This window comes from Phaseolus vulgaris, chromosome 8 (assembly GCF_051622355.1).
Source record: "Phaseolus vulgaris cultivar YP4 chromosome 8, ASM5162235v1, whole genome shotgun sequence".
In the NCBI taxonomy this organism is placed as follows: Eukaryota; Viridiplantae; Streptophyta; class Magnoliopsida; order Fabales; family Fabaceae; genus Phaseolus; species Phaseolus vulgaris.
In genome coordinates, this window is record NC_143505.1 from 12,833,956 (window position 1) to 12,852,157 (window position 18,202).

The 18,202-nt window shown below is 31.3% G+C and overlaps 2 protein-coding genes across 2 annotated transcripts; one reads left to right on the forward strand and one right to left on the reverse strand.

Moving 5' to 3' along the window:
* Positions 1 to 121: 121 nt before the first annotated feature.
* On the reverse strand, positions 122 to 1,018 carry LOC137824609 (uncharacterized). Its single transcript, XM_068630276.1, has one exon. It carries the CDS (start codon positions 1,016 to 1,018, stop codon positions 122 to 124), a length of 897 nt encoding a protein of 298 aa, XP_068486377.1.
* Positions 1,019 to 7,656: 6,638 nt separating this feature from the next.
* On the forward strand, positions 7,657 to 14,682 carry LOC137825755 (protein NRT1/ PTR FAMILY 5.6). The gene is made up of 4 exons (XM_068631518.2): positions 7,657 to 7,933; positions 12,406 to 12,623; positions 12,744 to 13,291; positions 13,677 to 14,682. The coding sequence occupies exons 1-4, from the start codon at positions 7,795 to 7,797 to the stop codon at positions 14,548 to 14,550; spliced, it is 1,779 nt and encodes a 592-aa protein (XP_068487619.2). The 5' UTR covers positions 7,657 to 7,794; the 3' UTR covers positions 14,551 to 14,682.
* The last annotated feature ends 3,520 nt before the right edge of the window (positions 14,683 to 18,202 follow it).

An 18,202-nucleotide genomic window follows, 5' to 3' on the forward strand; every position in this document is an offset into this window, starting at 1 on the left:
TTTTATCATTACCGCAACTCCACACAGCGCGCTTTACTTCCTCTTCGGTTATCCTTCCTACCAACAACGCATCATCTTCTTCTAAAATCCTATTGAACTCTGCGTTGTCTAGTCTGACCCGTTAACTATCTTCTCCCCTGAATCTTTCTTTGAAGAAGTCTCGAACCTTTTCCTTCACAGTACCATGCTCCTCAACCCACTGACCCTCTTCTTTAATCTCTCTAAGACCATTCCTTACACTTCTCCACTTAATTACCGAATAAAAATATTTTGAATTCGAATCCCTATGCTTCAATACCTGAGACGAGCCTTCTTGTAAGAGTGCTTCCTGGCTGAGACTGTTTCTACTCAGTTTTGTCAATAACAACTTTCTCTCCTCCCTTCCTACCTCATCCAACTCGCTTTCATCATCCTTTGTATCTAACTTTTGTATTCTCTTCTGAATCTCCTCCCCTTCTTGGAAAACATTACCAAAAACCTCTATGTTCCAAACTTTTATATATGCTTTCAGCATTTTCAACTTCTCTTTAAAGATGAAGATCCTGCTTCCTTGCACCTCATAACTTCCCCATCTGTCACGAATAAAAGTCTTGAACCTATTGTCCTTCTGCCAAATGCCTAGGCTTCTAAACGTGTTCGGTCCCCAATCCATGGTTTTTGTTTTTAACACCAAGGCACAATGATCAGACACTGAGCTATCTAACACATAGTACCTATTATCGGGCCACTTATCCAACCATTCCCTGAACACTAAGATTCTGTCTATTCTGCTATTGACCAAGCCATTTGGTTTGTACCACGTGTACTTTCTTCCCACCATCGGAATATCGACCAACTCCTTATTTTCAATAAACTCATTAAACCTTCTCATCTCCCTCCTATGATTAGCATCAAACTTTGCATTCCTCCTTTCACCAAGGCTCCTAATTGAGTTAAAATCCCCAACCACACACCAAGTCTTTGTATTTTGCTCCCTTCTCCTCTCCCACACCTCCTCCCTCACAACTATTTTCTCCATCGGTGAACAAGAGTTATACATATTAACAAATGTAATCTGGAGAGCCCTTCCTATCTTTCATTCCCCCTCAATAATATTGTAATTACTCCCATTAGTAATGTTACTTGGACAAAAGCAATTTCTCCTCCACATCATTCTTAGCCAACTCGACCTCGTTTGTACCCCACATTTTAAAAATCTCTTCCTAACCCAGCTCCTTATATTTTGTCTCTTGAATACATACAAAATCTAGTTGTTCCTTCGTAATCAAATCGCCCAAATATTTCCTTTTCATACTTCCCCCCACTCCTCTTATATTCATACTAATTAACTTCATCATCAAACAAACTGTTTTCCACCTTACTTGTACTCCCCTTATTAACCGTTGATTTTTGTCTCATCTCCATAGTTTGTAAACGACCGATAACACCTTATTCCTCCCCGAGTAAGAGTACCCCACCTTTTTTACAATTTTCTAAACTCTCACAACTCCAGAGTTCTTGTTATTCATCCAAAACATCTTGTTACAGTTCCTAACCACACTATCAGATAAACGATTATTGAGACATTGATTGGATGTTGAAATTTTCACAGGTATGAGACCTAGCAAGGTCCTTCTACTCCTTGAATCTGCATTGAGCATCTCAACTCCTTCGTTGCATGTGCTCACGACATTACAAGGGAAAGAAATCACCTTGCGATTATCTTCGGCAATCATACCGTCGTCTTCCTCCTCCTCCATGCCCGTATCTCCCCTACTACACACTCTATCTTTCAAGCCATCCTCAAAAAGCGTCAATGGAGATCTTGAATTTCTCCCTGGGCAGTGTCGCACAGTGCGTCCCGGCGCACGTCGTTGCACTATGTCACCATCGACCGCACAGCCTCGCCATGACCTCGTCATTGAACCTTCATCTTCATGGACCTCTATCACCGAGAGAAACCTCACTTTTCCTTGTGTCTGTGAACCTGGGTGCTGCTCCCCGATAGTACCTCGCTACCGCTCCCATTCGCCGTATTCGACGCTGCATAGGGCTACAAAAAACAAGTTTGCTTGTAGCACCCCCCGACTTGTTCATCGTCCACATCATCTGGATTCAGGCCCATGAAAATGCTAAACTCACACCCCCTCCTTCCTTTAGGCCTTAACTGGCCCAATAACAATTAGGTCAAACTCCTCACTAGCCATTGCACACCTATCATCTACGTTGCCCTTTTTCTTTTCTGACATACCCTCTTCATGTAAATTGTCTTCTCCCCTTTTCTTCATGCCTCCATCTTGTTCCACCTTTTTAGGCAACCTCTCACCGCACCTTGACAATTTGCCCCCTCCCGAGTTTACGCGCCGCTCTCTTGAACACACGCCCCCTCCGTTGAGCCTCTCACCGTAACCTCTTCACCACCAAACTCACCACCTTCCATTTGGCCACCATAATCGAACCCTCTGACTCAGATAATTCCTCACCGAGCTTCTCCTCCAACATCACATCCGAGAACTCATCTTCCATCTCCCTTCTCTGATGTTGGTGCCAACAACACGTATTCACGACTTCCTCTTCGAAGGAAATCTAACATTCAACGTCATTAAGCCATATGTTCTTCAATAGACGAAGCTCTCCACCCACTGGTACCCTCACTTTTAGCCTTGCAAACTCAAGCACCTCTTGCTATAACGTTTCAGCATCGACTTCCATTAGAGCCCCTGCGAGAGCAACAACTTGTTCGAAGCAGTTTTTGTTCCAAAATCTAAATGGTATTCCCCTGCATTTGACCTAAACCACCATGTCCTCCACAGCGAAATTGTTGTCCCACGACACAACAGAGTCAAAAAAGTCCACCAACATCTCCTTGTTCCCCTCAATGGCTTTCTGTAGAGCTCCATCCGGTTCTCCAGATAACAACACGTGTAATACCCCTAAGTATCTCATACTGATAAAATTATACCCTTCCATGAGAAAGCACAGCCTCACTAACTGTATCTTCTCCATGTTCGCCACTCTTCCTATAAAACATTTTTGTAGTCATTTACCACAGTCCCCCTAAACCCTGATATGAGTCCCACTCTGTATCGCAGCTCCCTGTATCTTCCTTTGACTCTCTTTTCCAACTGCCTGAGCATACGTAAGTCTATGGTCCCTCTACCTACACTCATATTTCAGTTGTATTGTTCTCTGACTTTTGTTCCCTACCTTTCTAGTCTCTTAGTGCCTCCTGTAGTTTGGTTTATTGACCCAATGCTTCCAGGTCCCTAACCAGATGAGATTCAACCTTGTTTCCAGGGCATCAACATTCCCCACCTCCTGAAACCTAACAAAATCGAATCTCTGCTTTTTGACATTTAACCTTCTATAGATGAAGACATCCTTTAACCTACCTTGCCTTTGAAAGACCTTCCACATATCCCTCTCATCATGGTCCATTGGAAAATTTGAGAAGAAGAAGCTCACCTCCATCTTGCAAGTCTTTAGTTAGCAAAGCAGGTGTAGCTTGTTTGTCTGGAACTATTCCTTAGCTCCTTTCAAAACATGAAATCCTAGTATTGAAAGGTCCGATGGACTCCAAGATAGACGAAAACCAGGGCAATCAACAAGCAATGCAAATGGGTTATGGAATTATATATGATATGCTCTTATTAGTTCTTTCAAACCTAGACTCAGTTAAATGAATTTCCTTTGACTCTCACCAACTAATTAATTTCATCTATATGATTCTGTTATATTAGTAGAGTCAGGATCATCTCATTCACAGGATACTCACAAATCAATACACCCTAATAAAATCTTAACATGGTATTTCCTTTCCTGAAAATATTATGTCTTGATCACACTTTCACCTTAGTGCACATTTCATTTAACACATCAATACACCACATTATATTTTAAACTTTTTAAACACTCCAAATATATCTAAAATTTCACTTAACAACAATAAGCAATAATAAACTAGGCTTTTAAAAAAAAAACTAATTAACTTTTTTTTCAAAAATGGTTTGAGCGAAAAAAAATTCGTTTGAGCGAAAATGAACTAGTGTGCACCCAAAATTTACACTTGAGTGAAAAAAATGAATCATCGTGCACCCAGAGTTTCTCCATTTTTGATTTAACGAAATCTCATCTCGTTTGAGCGAAAATGGACCCGAGAGTACCTTGTATTTTCATTCAAATTATTATTTTATCAAATATACTAAACCAAAGTAACAAATTCCCTGCTAGAGTTGAATAATTATCCTAAATCAACATCAAAATAACCAATACTCAATAACATTATCCTTTAAGTGATTAATCAAACTATTTAATTACATTCATTTACTTATTCAAATAAAAAACAATATAATTTCAATTCAATCAAATTCATTTACTTACTCAATAACATTATTCTAATTTCAATCAAATTCTAATATATTCAAAAACAAATAATCTTGTAAGAAATTTTGAGATTGGTGACCATGTCACCCCCCACATCCAAATCTTCTAGCCTAGGGTTCTATTGGGAATTTAAACTAGTTTCCCTTACTTGAACTTGAGCAGATGCTCACTAAGAGTTCTCAATTTGTCAAAAACTTAGGGATAACTTAACGTGCACCATAGAGTCCTGATAAAAAATCTAACTATATCGCTAGGACCTAGAGCTAACAGAGATTAACCCTAAAGCTAAAAGAGTCACATGCAAAACCGAGATAGAAACAAACCTAACAAGTTCGAAATTTGACTCAAAGAGAAGAGCAAAAATGAATTTACTCTATCAAAAATTTCGATCAGGCAGTCTTGTAGTATTCACTGTCAAGAGTCATGGTGAACTTCGATCATTAAACTGATGGGCGATGAGGTCAGAATCTTAGAGAGAATATGGAGAAAAAGAAAAGAGAAGTTTTTAGAGAGATGTTGGTTCTTTTAAAATGAAACTTGAATAACTAAATTTTTTTATTTATAATTCTTTTTTATTTTAATAATAAAATATTCAGGTGTCATTTAAATTATACCACTTATACTCTAAGATTATTTTCTAAATCCTTACAATTATTATTATTAATATTATATTAATAATTATAATATTAGTAATATTAGTAATATTAATGTTAATATTAATAAAATTAATAATAATTACAATGATTATAATATATTAATGGTATTCATAATAATAATAATTATAATAATATTAATATTATTATTACATTAATAATATTTTTATTATTTTTGTTTCATATTAATAATAATAACAATGATAATATAATAAAATATTATGACCACTAACTAATTTTGGTTTAGTGATTAAAGACTCTTCTACTTTGTTAGGTTCAACAATAGTTTTGATAACTTTAATAATATATAATAATAATTAATAATATCAATAATTACTAAAAAAATATAGTGTTATCGATAGATTTTTATCCACGGATCTGAATACGTAGGTAAATTCAGCATTACCTACAGATATTACCTACAAACAACATTATCTACGGATATTACCCACAAATTTAAATCCGTAGGTAAGTACAGCATTACCTACCAATTATTACTCACGAATCTGTATTACTTATCAACTATTACCTACGAATCTCTATTACCTACGGATTTCTATTACCTACCAACTATTACCTACGAATTTTATTACCTATGAATTTTATTACCTACAAATCTTTATTACCTACCAACTATTACCAACGAATCTCTATTAGCTACCAACTATTACTCACAAATCTTTATTACTTGTCCACTATTATCATAATAATTATATACTTAATATTAAAAATATTATTATAATATGAATAATTATAAAATCACAACTAATATTCATAAATAATATAATCATAACTAATAGATATACATATTATTAATATTATAAAATTAATAATAATAATATTTAATAATATTAATAATATTTTATAATATTAATAATATTTTATAATATTAATAATATTTTATAATATTAATAATATTTTATAATATTAATAATATTTTATAATATTTTATAATATTAATAATATTTTATAATAGTAATAATATTTATAATATTAATAATATTTATAATATTAATAATATTTGATAATTTTAATAATATTTGATAATTTTAATAATATTTGATAATATTTAATAGTATTTAATAATATTTAATAATATTTAATAATATTTAATAGTATTTAATCATATTTAATAGTATTTTGGAATATTTAATAATATTAATTATATTAATATTGATAATCATATTAATAAAAATATAATAATAATAATCATCATAATATAACAACAAAACTTGAATAGTATAATTTTTAAAGATTCTAGTATTTTTTTAATGGATTTGACTTTGAATCTCATCTATTACTGTTCAGTTCTAATTTTAATAATAATTGTCAATAATAATCATAAAAATTAACATAAAATAATATTTATAAATAATAATTAAAAATTTAAAAATAAAATAGCTTGAATTACCCATGAATTTTACAATAATATCAGATTTCTTTAGTGTATAACCACTTAATTAAATTCTTCATAACTAATCTTAAAATTTATTAGTTTGTGTTATAGTTCAAATTTATCATCTTTTACATTTTCTCTAATAATAAACTATTTTTATTACCATAGTTTAATTTTTATATTTCTAGAATTATTTGAAACATGTTGTTAAGTATTTTATTTTGGTTCCTCCTTTAAAATTAATAATTAATTTGGCATTCCAGGTAGGTATATAACCAAACCAAAAACTAATGTAAAACGTCTACATCTTGATATAAATGTTGCGAGGCCTAACAAATACATTGTTGAATTGTTGTGGCCAATTGAGAAGTAATTTTTCTATGATTTTTTTAATGAAAGATTGAGATGTATTTTAGAAGCACTATACATTCAAATGCATTGAAGTGTGGGTCTATGAAAGATAATGGCATACCAACATCGTTCCTTACTACAATGATGTTACCATATTTTAAAGATCTATCATTTTTCAGTCCTTCACCCATTATTGTAATGACTTCTGTATTTTGCCAAGAAATTTGACCTACCACAAACCACATTGCATGTTAATTCAATTTGGATTAATCAAGTTAAATTGATTTTTTTTTTAAATTTTATGTTGTAAATTTTATTTTGAAATTTACCGTTATAGGTTAGTTGAAAGGAACACAGAGAAAAACCATAAACTATTTTCACGAATTTAACTTATTAAATTAAAAACAACATGCACTAAAAATATAAAGTAATTTTACTTTATGATCGATTTTTTTTATCAGCACTTTTACGATCGAATTACAAAATTTTGATTTTTTGCAGTAATCATTTACAAAAAAGCCAACAACAATATCCAACTATAATTAATGGATAATAAATAACCATTAAACTCATGAAATCATGGTTGATAACATAATTTCTACGAGAATAAACATTATTTTATTGAACAAAGATTTAATCAAATACAGGTATATGTATCCAAAATGTACGGGTTCTATGGATGGTGAAAATGGTATATATGTGTTTTGTTTGGTATCATACTTTAAGCTTCAAAATAGAGGCATTTTCAGAATAAATTAAAAGGTATCAATATTTTGAAATGACGTGAGAGGTATTAAGAAAAAGCTTTTTTGTGAAGGAAAAAATGAGAAGGGCAAAAAGGAGAATATATTGTAGTGCAAACAATTATTAGTATGAAAAAAGCAATAATTAAGTGTATATAAAAGATATGTTTATTATGTGAAGAAGAGAAAAGAAAGAAAAAGGGAAAAAAAGGAGATCCTCCTCTATAAAAAGAGGTGGTGAGGTAAAGGTTGGTGGGTGTAATAGAATTGCGGTATCAAAGTGTGGAAGATGAAGAAGGTTAATGTTGAAGTGAAAGGTGAAGAGAGTGAGGAGATGAAATGGGTTCATGACTCTTCAGTGGACCACAGAGGCCAGCTTCCACTCCGAGCTTCCACTGGTTCTTGGAAAGCTGCTCTCTTCATTATTGGTAACAACTTCATTAATTACTGCCAAATTATTGCATTCAATGCTTCCTATTGCACTTTCCACACTTCATTTTCTTCTGTTTTTCTTTATCCACCTTTTACTTCAACCTCCTTATGCATCTACTTACTTTTATCATTTATTATTCTTAATTTTCTTATTCTATCAGACTCTGAATATTCCCCGAATCTTTATGAAATGCACAGAAAAAATTGCAGGAGATTCGTTTCTTAGAAATTTTTGTGGAACAAGTTTCACAAAAATATAAAAACTCTGGTAATTTATTGTTTTGATTAGCTACTTAGAACAAAGACATTTACAATAAGTTGTTACTTTAAGTTCATCTATCATTTACAATAGGTTATGAGTGTATAAACAATTGAGAAAATCATGCCGGAAATACAAGAGAGAACAAAACCAATATTCATGAAAAAAAAATCAAGAGAACTTATACTTGTGGCCAAATCTAACTTGATTGAAAAAATATCACTAATAATATTAAGCAAGTTAATAAATTAACGAAACTCATCTCTATTAATAAAAAATAATGATATATTAACAATTGTATTTAACATAATAATTTGATTTAACTTATGAATAATCTATTTATGTTATTATATTATTATAATATAGCTGTGAATTGATTAGTGTTAAAGTATTATTTTTCATTCGCTTAACACGCACGTTTTCTGCTCGGTTAAATGTGAATACTATTTACTATTAATTTGTCATGAAACAACTTGAGAGAATAATAAAGAGAGAAAAGACATTGGAATGTGATATGGTTTGAATTAAGAGAAAAGAAAAAAAAAATGAAAAGAAAGGTTGCAAGTAATTGGATAGATATAATAAATTTTAAAAATTATAAAAAATTTAGAAATATAAATTAGAATTTAAATCAATTTTAAATTAAAAATCAATATTAAATAATAATAAAAATACATATTAATAATAAAAATTAAAATTATATTTGTTTTAGTTATTCATTTTATATTAATAATTAATAAATAAATTTTAAACATTATATATATTTATATTAAAACATATTTTTTTATATAGAATCAATATGTATATAATTAATTTTTATAGAAAAATAATTTCTTCGCAAAATTCGAAACAGATAAAAAGGTTACAAGGATAAAAACATCTCAATTTTGGAGTTTTTCAATAATTTATTTTATTTTTTTAACTTTCTCCTCATTCTCAATAGTCAAAATAACTCTTGTAAGTTTGTATATAAATGAAAAATTATCATTTCACATTCAGTTTTTATCTTACTTCCACTTTATAATTTTTAATAATAAAATATTATATTTAATAAATAAAAATAAGATAAACAAAATTATAAAATAAAATAACAATATTTTTAATTGTTAAATGGAAGTATAAAAAAATGATAATGTCAAACGATCATCTCCTTTCATGACTTGTCTGGTTGACGTTGGTACGAATTTAAAACTCACAGATTTGGAGAACACCTTAGAATACTCTATTTCATACACGCACAAAAATTATGTAAGAAGTTTATCTGAATGAAGAATTTACATAAAGTTGCTGGTGGAGGTTCTGTATATTTAATTAAATATTCATTGATAAAATTTTAAACTGTGACAATTTTTTAAAGTAAATTAAAAAACCCTATAAATAATAAGTTTTTCTTCGAAACTTATTACAATTATTATTAAAAAATGTTTATAAAAAAGTTGTAAGTCACTTGGAGACTACACATCCAAAAATAATAGTAAATTGGAAAAGATTCATGTGTTGAGTTTGTTTCTGTTTTTCCTCATTATTTGTATCCAAATAGATATGTACTAAAGAGTGTTGAGTCTCATCTCTTTGCATAATTTTCATGAGAATATTCCAAACATGTGAAACACTAATCGCCCACATGCATGTGTATCATCATCACAAAATAGATTCCCTGCCAAGGAGCAAATAATCTCATAAAGAAGAAATGTCTCATCCAACTTATAAGATGCATAATTATCTAAATTCTAGGAGGATAACTTTTCTTCTGATTGATAAAAATAGAATGCATCAGAGAGTTTCTGAAGCATTTATTCCATCAGAAGAGTCAAATCAAATCCAACTCCATATCAGAAGACTAGATCGTGGATAAGTTTCTCAAAGCCGCATATATTTGAAATAGCAAACACTTATAGGCTTAAATTCTTCATTTACTTAGTAATTAAGGAGATGAATTTAGTAAAACAAATACATATTAAGAGACCCAGTTTAAAAACCAAACCATTTGCATAATGATTCTGTGATATCACTTAAATCAAAATCTTCAGTCGTAAAATTATTGGCCATAACCAAAAAAGAGAAGCAGCAAAAAAGGTTAACTGTTATGGTCAATTTTCCCTTGTTGTACTCCACACTATAGTTAGGTCAAAAACAGTACGACCATGAAAATCGGTGGATTCCCAGTCCCACATGCCACTATCCACTGATAGATATATATATTATCCAAAACACCATTAAATTATGACCATAAACGATATCAACCACATAAACCCTAATGGTTTCTATCACTAAGAATGTTGCTATTTAGTAGTGGTTCTTCTTTATCAGATGCTGACCCTGATTCAAATCAATTGTCAATGGTATTTAAAGGTTGAAAATATACGTGATTATTGTACATGGACCATTGCATGAGCATGAACTTACATAGTGTATGGCGTGGCCGACCTTATATCCTATACCACAAACAAATCATATTTTCAGGATTTCACTTGAGAATAAGCAAACTATTCAGAACCGTCACCTTCCACTAGTTTTCAAATTCCACATGCAGTACATTGTGCCACTCATACTTACTTCTAGAACACACCTCTTTCATTTACTCAACATAGTTCAGACTCCATATCAGGTTTCACAGCATTGTAAATCAAGTACTCAATATTACTTTATGTTTTCATTTTTAATATTCGTTGTTAACTTTTTTTCTTCAAAACATGCTCGAATTTCACACTAGAAATCATTTAAAAAACTAATTTCATTTCTCCACACAAACATGTGCAGTGCAGTTTAAAAATAGAAGTTTTCTAGATATACTCTGAACATGAGTTACACTAAATAGGGTCTTGCAATTTAAAATCTCCCTAAATTCTCAGTGGTCACATAGTACACCATCCGAATCTGGAGGAAACATATGATAGATTGGAACCAATCAACCAATAAACCTCTCCTTTATAGTAACTCAGACAGCTTCATTATCCAAAGCTTTAATTAGCATTTCTTTTACCTACTTAGCCATTTATTAGTAATTAATAACATTAAAGGATGCTTTATATTAGTAAGAACAATAGTATATCCAAATTGTTTTTTGGCGGGTTCCACCAATTGCTACCTTGGAGAATATAGATTTGCTTCTATTTTTCTTATTATGAAAAACACTCATTCTGACAACTCCAAATGGACTAAGGCATATCTAAACCTCCGGTCTCTAAGTTTGATGTGCGTTGGTCGTAATCCTTAACATATATACTATAAAACTATGAAAAAATATAGTTGTTGTATTGCAATTGTGGCCATAAAATCATGGACATTTCAGCATCACTTAATATGATTTCTTCATTTTGTCATATTCAGAAGACCATCTGACACTAATTTCCATAATATTATAGCAAGCAAATGTGCAGTGGGCCCTCCAAGTCCAAATCATATTAAAAAATATTACCACTAGTGAAGTTTTATTTTCCTCTTGAATTTTCCTAAGAGTTTGACGAAACCCATGATTCTCTTTGCCTGCCAAAATGCAAAGAATCGAAGAGTACCTGTCTGCTTTCGTGTCCAATTGACGTTTTCCAAGTACAAGATAGTAGGCATTAGTGGCTTAAGTAGTTTGTTCTCTATCAAAGAGTTGATTGATCCACTTTGTGATCTTTTGAATAATATCTTCCATACACATAAGCATCAATCATGTAATTAAAATCATGTAATGTTACTGATTGAACTTACGATATTAAATTACAAGAAGCTGACAAATTTATTCTTCCATTTAATTTATCCAAAAAAGTAAACTTTTGGCCCGTATTTACCATGTACACAATAGATTCACTTTTCCTTTTCTTGTTTAGATGGAATTGTGTTACCCACGGATCTCTTAGTTAAAGGGGAATTCATAGGAAAGATGAGGTTCGTGTTTCTTTTAGGTTGAATAGTGATCATGAGATTAGAATCTAAGATTTTATATGAGCTATTCAAATTCCTTACTATTACGTGAAATTTTATACGAGTTTTGTCTTTGATTTATCACGAAAGACTTATGAAAGAAATGTACTAATTACTTTCCAAAATTAATCTGTTACCAAATTCCTCTAGATCTTTCCAATGGTACCTGCAACATAAATAGTAGCATGTGTTAATAAAAACGATTATGATCGGAGCTCACGATTTTGAAACAAGTTGTTTATGTTCATCAAGTGCCATTAACCTACCATATGATTTTGATTGGACCCTTGTTTTCAGCAATTGAGACCAGCGAGAGGTTGAGCTTCTTTGGAATAGCCACTAGTTTGGTCCTTTACCTCACAAAGGTTATGCATCAAGAACTCAAAACAGCAGCAAGAAATGTGAACTACTGGTCTGGTGTCACAACTTTGATGCCACTGTTTGGTGGATTCATTGCTGATTCATACATGGGCCGTTACACCACTGTTCTGGCATCAAGCATTGTCTATCTCATGGTAAGCTCATACAATATTCAATTACAACTTACTATTACACACTATATTATTATTATTATTATTATTATTTGGCCATTTTCTGTATATGTTCTAACTGTAGAAACTTATAATGAAATACAGGGTTTGATTCTCCTTACTTTGTCTTGGTTCCTGCCAAGCTTAAAGCCATGTGACGACACAGGCTTATGCACTAAACCAAGGAGAATTCATGAAGTGGTTTTCTTCCTGGCCATTTACTTAATATCTTTTGGAACTGGAGGGCACAAACCCTCCTTGGAGAGCTTTGGAGCTGACCAATTTGATGAGGATCATGATGAAGAAAGGAGGCAAAAAATGTCCTTTTTCAATTGGTGGAATTGTGCACTATGCACTGGACTTGTTCTGGGAGTGACCCTCATTGTTTACATACAAGACAACATAAACTGGGGAGCTGCTGATATTATCTTCACAGTGATCATGGTTTTTTCACTCATCGTCTTCATATTAGGAAGGCCATTTTATCGTTATAGGGTACCCACTGGGAGTCCCTTGACTCCAATGTTGCAGGTTCTTGTTGCTTCCTTTTCCAAAAGAAAGCTTCCATACCCTTCTGATCCTGCTCAATTCTACGAGGTTCCCAAGTCTCTTAGCAACAATAAAAGATTTCTGTGTCACACTAACAAACTCAAGTAAGTATCGTGACTTGGTAGTATACTAGTATTTGGAAACCAAACAAACAAAATATAACTTTAATTTTGCTCTGTTCTCTGAAAGCAAACAAACAAAATATAACTATGATTTAGAGATTAATTTTGATACACAGTCAGTTTAAACATATTTACATTGTCAACTGATTAGGAACTATAAAATCAACCATCATACTATACATAACAATCTATAATTGAATGATAGTGTAAACAAATTTTATACTATGACAATGTTCTTAATAAATTCTATGATTTACTCCGTAAACATAGAACAGACCTGATGTGTTATGTTTTATCCCATTTTATCTTGTATGCTAATTAAGTACACGTTAACACGTAATTCGTTATGGTTATAATTTGATTTCAGATTTCTTGACAAGGCAGCGATTCTAGTCAATGAGGGAAGTTTAGGAGAGAAGCAGAGTCCTTGGAATCTAGCAACTGTAACAAAGGTCGAAGAAATGAAGCTTATTATCAACATGATTCCCATTTGGGTATCTACCATACCATTCGGCATATGTGTGGCACAAACTGCTACATTCTTCGTCAAACAAGGTACCACACTGAACAGAAATATAGGTAATGGCTTTGAGATTCCTCCAGCTTCAATCTTCACAGTTTCTGCCTTGGGAATGGTAGTTTCTGTGGCCATATATGACAAGATTCTTGTGCCTGTGTTACGAAGGGTAACACAGAATGAGAGAGGAATCAACATTCTTCAGAGGATTGGTTTTGGAATGCTCTTCTCTATTGCTACAATGATAGTTGCAGCTTTGGTGGAAAGAAAGAGGCTTGAAGCTGTTGAGAGGGATCCCTTGAAGGGTTCATTGACAATGAGTATCTTCTGGTTGGCACCACAGTTTCTCATCATTGGTTTTGGGGATGGTTTTACTCTTGTGGGCTTGCAAGAGTACTTTTATGATCAGGTTCCTGACTCAATGAGAAGCCTAGGCATAGCATTTTACCTTAGTGTAATTGGGGCAGCAAGTTTCCTGAGTAGCATGCTTATAACAATAGTTGACCACTTGACAAAGAAGAGTGGGGAGAGTTGGTTTGGCAAGGATTTGAATAGTAGTCGATTGGACAAATTCTATTGGCTATTGGCAGCCATGAGCACACTGAATTTATTCTTGTTTGCGTTTGTTGCCAGTCGATATTCCTACAAAAGGGTGCAGAAGGTAGTTGTGGCTGATTGCTATGAAGACAAAAGTGATTATGAGAGTGTGGAAACCAAGGTTTAGGGTCATTTTAATTTTAATTACTAAGAATGTTGTAATGTAGAACAAATATATTATCACATCTCTTGGCAGCTTATATTTATGTTGCTTGTATTTGTGTTGCTTACTGTTCTATATTATTCTTCCATCCTTTCATATGGTTTGGTTTGGGTTAGTTAATCTCAAGATCCTGTCAATGCTGATATAACTTCATGAACTATGCACTTTTGCATACTCTCTCAAAGAGTAAGTCCTACATCTTATCTTACTTTTATAACAAGCCATGCCAGTTAGCAGCACAATGTCATTACAAGGTTCAACATGGTTTCACTTAGCAACCATCTTAGCCTTGGTTAATTTAAACTAAACCATTTGAAGTTAAAGAGGCACTATACACTCACAACATTATCCAAAAATTAATTAAGTCATGACTAGATAACAACAATATAACTACTCCCTAATATAAGAAGCTCATGTTAATAGTTTCTATAAGTAATTCTAAACATATTTATTAGCCTTGCTTATTATAACATTATAATATAAATGGGTGTAAACTTTGCTTTACAAAGTTAGTTTTATGAATTTAAATTAAACTTTGAGTTAATTTTTTAAAGTAATATTAAAATTTATGAGAGTCTATCTTATCAAATTCTATTAAATCTATCTCATTTAAATATGAGAAAGTTAACTTAACTTAATCCATGGTGTCTCTTGATATTGTTAATGTTACTAGGACTCGAAAGTTAATACGAATGAGTTAATGATAATGTAGGAGTGGAAGAAAGATCAAAGTAGAAATTGAGTTTATTTATAGGCTATAAAAAAAAGTTTAGTTTGTGAGATTGAATTAAAGTTTAAGTTCATTATTTTCTAAAATAATATTAAAATTTATTTGAGTATATTTTATTGAACTTATCTCATTGCACTAAAAAAAAGGGAAAACAATATTCAAATGGTTAGTTTTCTCATTAAAGAAAAGACTATGAGAAATAGGAATGGCATCTTGATTTTCAGTAAGAATCTTCTATCTCTTTCCAATCCAAGTTAAACTTAACGGAAAGTGAAACTTTTAACATCAATGAATTGAGCTGAAGTCGTAGGCAGAGCTTCTAATTTGGGCTACTTAGGGTAACCTATCACTAGTCTAACACATTTTTTGAGTTGGACCAGCAATGATAACTTGAAATTGGAAATTGCTATTTCCACTCTCCTTAGTTGCTATTTATATCCCCCATCCAATAAAAAAAAAACACTGCATTCACCACATTGGGTTTCTTTATGCTTTTTAATCAAGGCCTAAATTGAAGAAAGAAACAGATCAAAGTAAATAAAGTTTATACAATTAAATTGCTGTAATTTGAAAAACTAATCAAAATAGATTTCGAATAACATAGTTAACTAATGTCTCCTCCAAAACCAATAAATCAATCTATTACAAATAAAATAATAACTAATCCTAACATATTTGGGTTCAAAGTCCAATGTCGGCAAATTCTTCCTCCACCTCCATACCTTCTCCCTGAACTTCCATATTAATTGTGAAAAAATTAGCTTTAATTTTTAAATTTTTTTAAATAACCCTAAACAAATCATAACCTTATATTTTTAGATAACCTTAGAGGACCTACTCCCCAACCTAGAGTAGCTAGATGGGAAAGCAAAATTAAACTTTTTGCACTCCGGCATCTACACATACCTCCATTCTAGCCACATACCTCCCTTCCAGCAGCAACACTCTCATTTTTCTTCAATCAGAGCGTTTGAGATTACAGTTTCATCATTTGAGCGTGTGTGAGAGAGTTGACAAAAAGATTCGTTGTATTCGACGTTCGCCAGTATGAAGATAATTCTTGTTTTAGTTTTATACTCCATTTTTGCACCTCACTAGTTTTTTTCTGGGTTGTTTAATATGAATTTAAACATTAATGTTTGTTTTGTCAGTATAACTGCATTTTTACACCTAGCAATGATATAATTTTCAATATTATACAACAAAAATGGATGCATGTGAATCAAAACCAAGTAGGGACAAGGAGGGCGTGCATTTGGGAGTGGTCAGATCAAAATTAATTTAAGTAACATTATCAATTAAGTAAAAGTTAAAATTCAATACACGTTAATGTTAGTTATCACGGAAGAAAGTATTAACATTATGAGATATCTCAAAAATAAATAACATCATCATAATTAAATATGTGTATTATTTGGTCCAAAATTTTGTTCATAAATAATATAAAATTATACCAAAAAAAAATAAGAGGAGGATAGATTTTTTCCCTGTTCTCAATGGAGGTAGGAAGGAGTATCAAACTTTTATTCCCACATTGATAAAGATGTCTTAATGGATAAGAATATGTTATCTTAAAAGGGTATGGTTGAAATTTAAAAAAAAAATATGGATGTACAGAGATAATATATGGAGGTGCAGAGAGAATTTACCAAGAAGTTTTGGTTAAAAAAAAAATGTGCACATCTTTGCTTGATTCAGCCAGATGTATAAAAGTTTCATACAAAAGTGTTTGTTTTGTATCTAACCTGAAAATGTAAATCACATAAAAAGAAAAGGTTCAGAAAACTCAATTAAAAAAAAGAGCATTAAATTGGAACTATCTCGTGTTACATAAATTAATTTTCTTAACAAATAACTATAATTAATCATGATAAACTTTTGTTTTGTAGAATATTCCATACTTGTTGTACTCATCAATAACAATCAACTGATTCAAATGCATATTCACAAAAATTAAAAATAAAAATAGGAAAATAGAAAACATGTACTTGATTGGGAAAAAAATAATACATGTGCGAGGACTTACCTTTGTTAATGCGGATTAAAAAAATTAAGTCTTGTTGAATCAAGATATCAAGAACTAATGAATTTTTTTAACATTTAATTCTCTATCCATAGCCTAGATCCTATACACGACAACATAACAATTTTAAATATATATTTCGATGACGGTCTCAAATGGAAAAAGACATATCTATAAATTGTTTATAAGAATTGTTTTCAAATTAAAATAATGTTTTATTCATAAATAAATAAGAAAATAGTTTAATGAACTTCATTAAAATTTCCTAATGCTGAGAGATCGAAAGTATAAATATAACACTTCATGTTTCGGATGTTAAAAATAACCATAAGAATATAATTGTTGTATTATTCTTGTGGTTGTTTAAAAGGGTGAGCATCATACAATACAACTTGCTAATTAGGTTTATTGATATTTTAAAGTGATCTTCATTATATATGTGCACATTTTCTTTCAAAATTTCTTCTCATAACAAATATTTGAGTCAATAGGTCAATATAAAATTCATGGTCTATCATGATATCAACCATCATAATGTTTTAACATAGGATAATAATTTATATTAGACAAGTAATTAAGTGATTAAGCATTAATTAAGTATTAAGGAAATTTTGAGCATGATCAAGGCTATTACAAGTAAAAATTCATTAAAATATTATAAATAGGTGAAGATTTTGAGTATGAATTATTCGTTCATTACTTCACCTTGTCTTAACTTATTTGAGCAATAAAATATTTTTACTAATACATTCACACGATAAGAGTGAGAGAGAAGAGAGAGAGAGAGAGAGAACATCTTGAGACAATAAAAGAAAAAATTATAATAGGATAGAAGATGTTAGTCTTATAAAATCATATTGGTC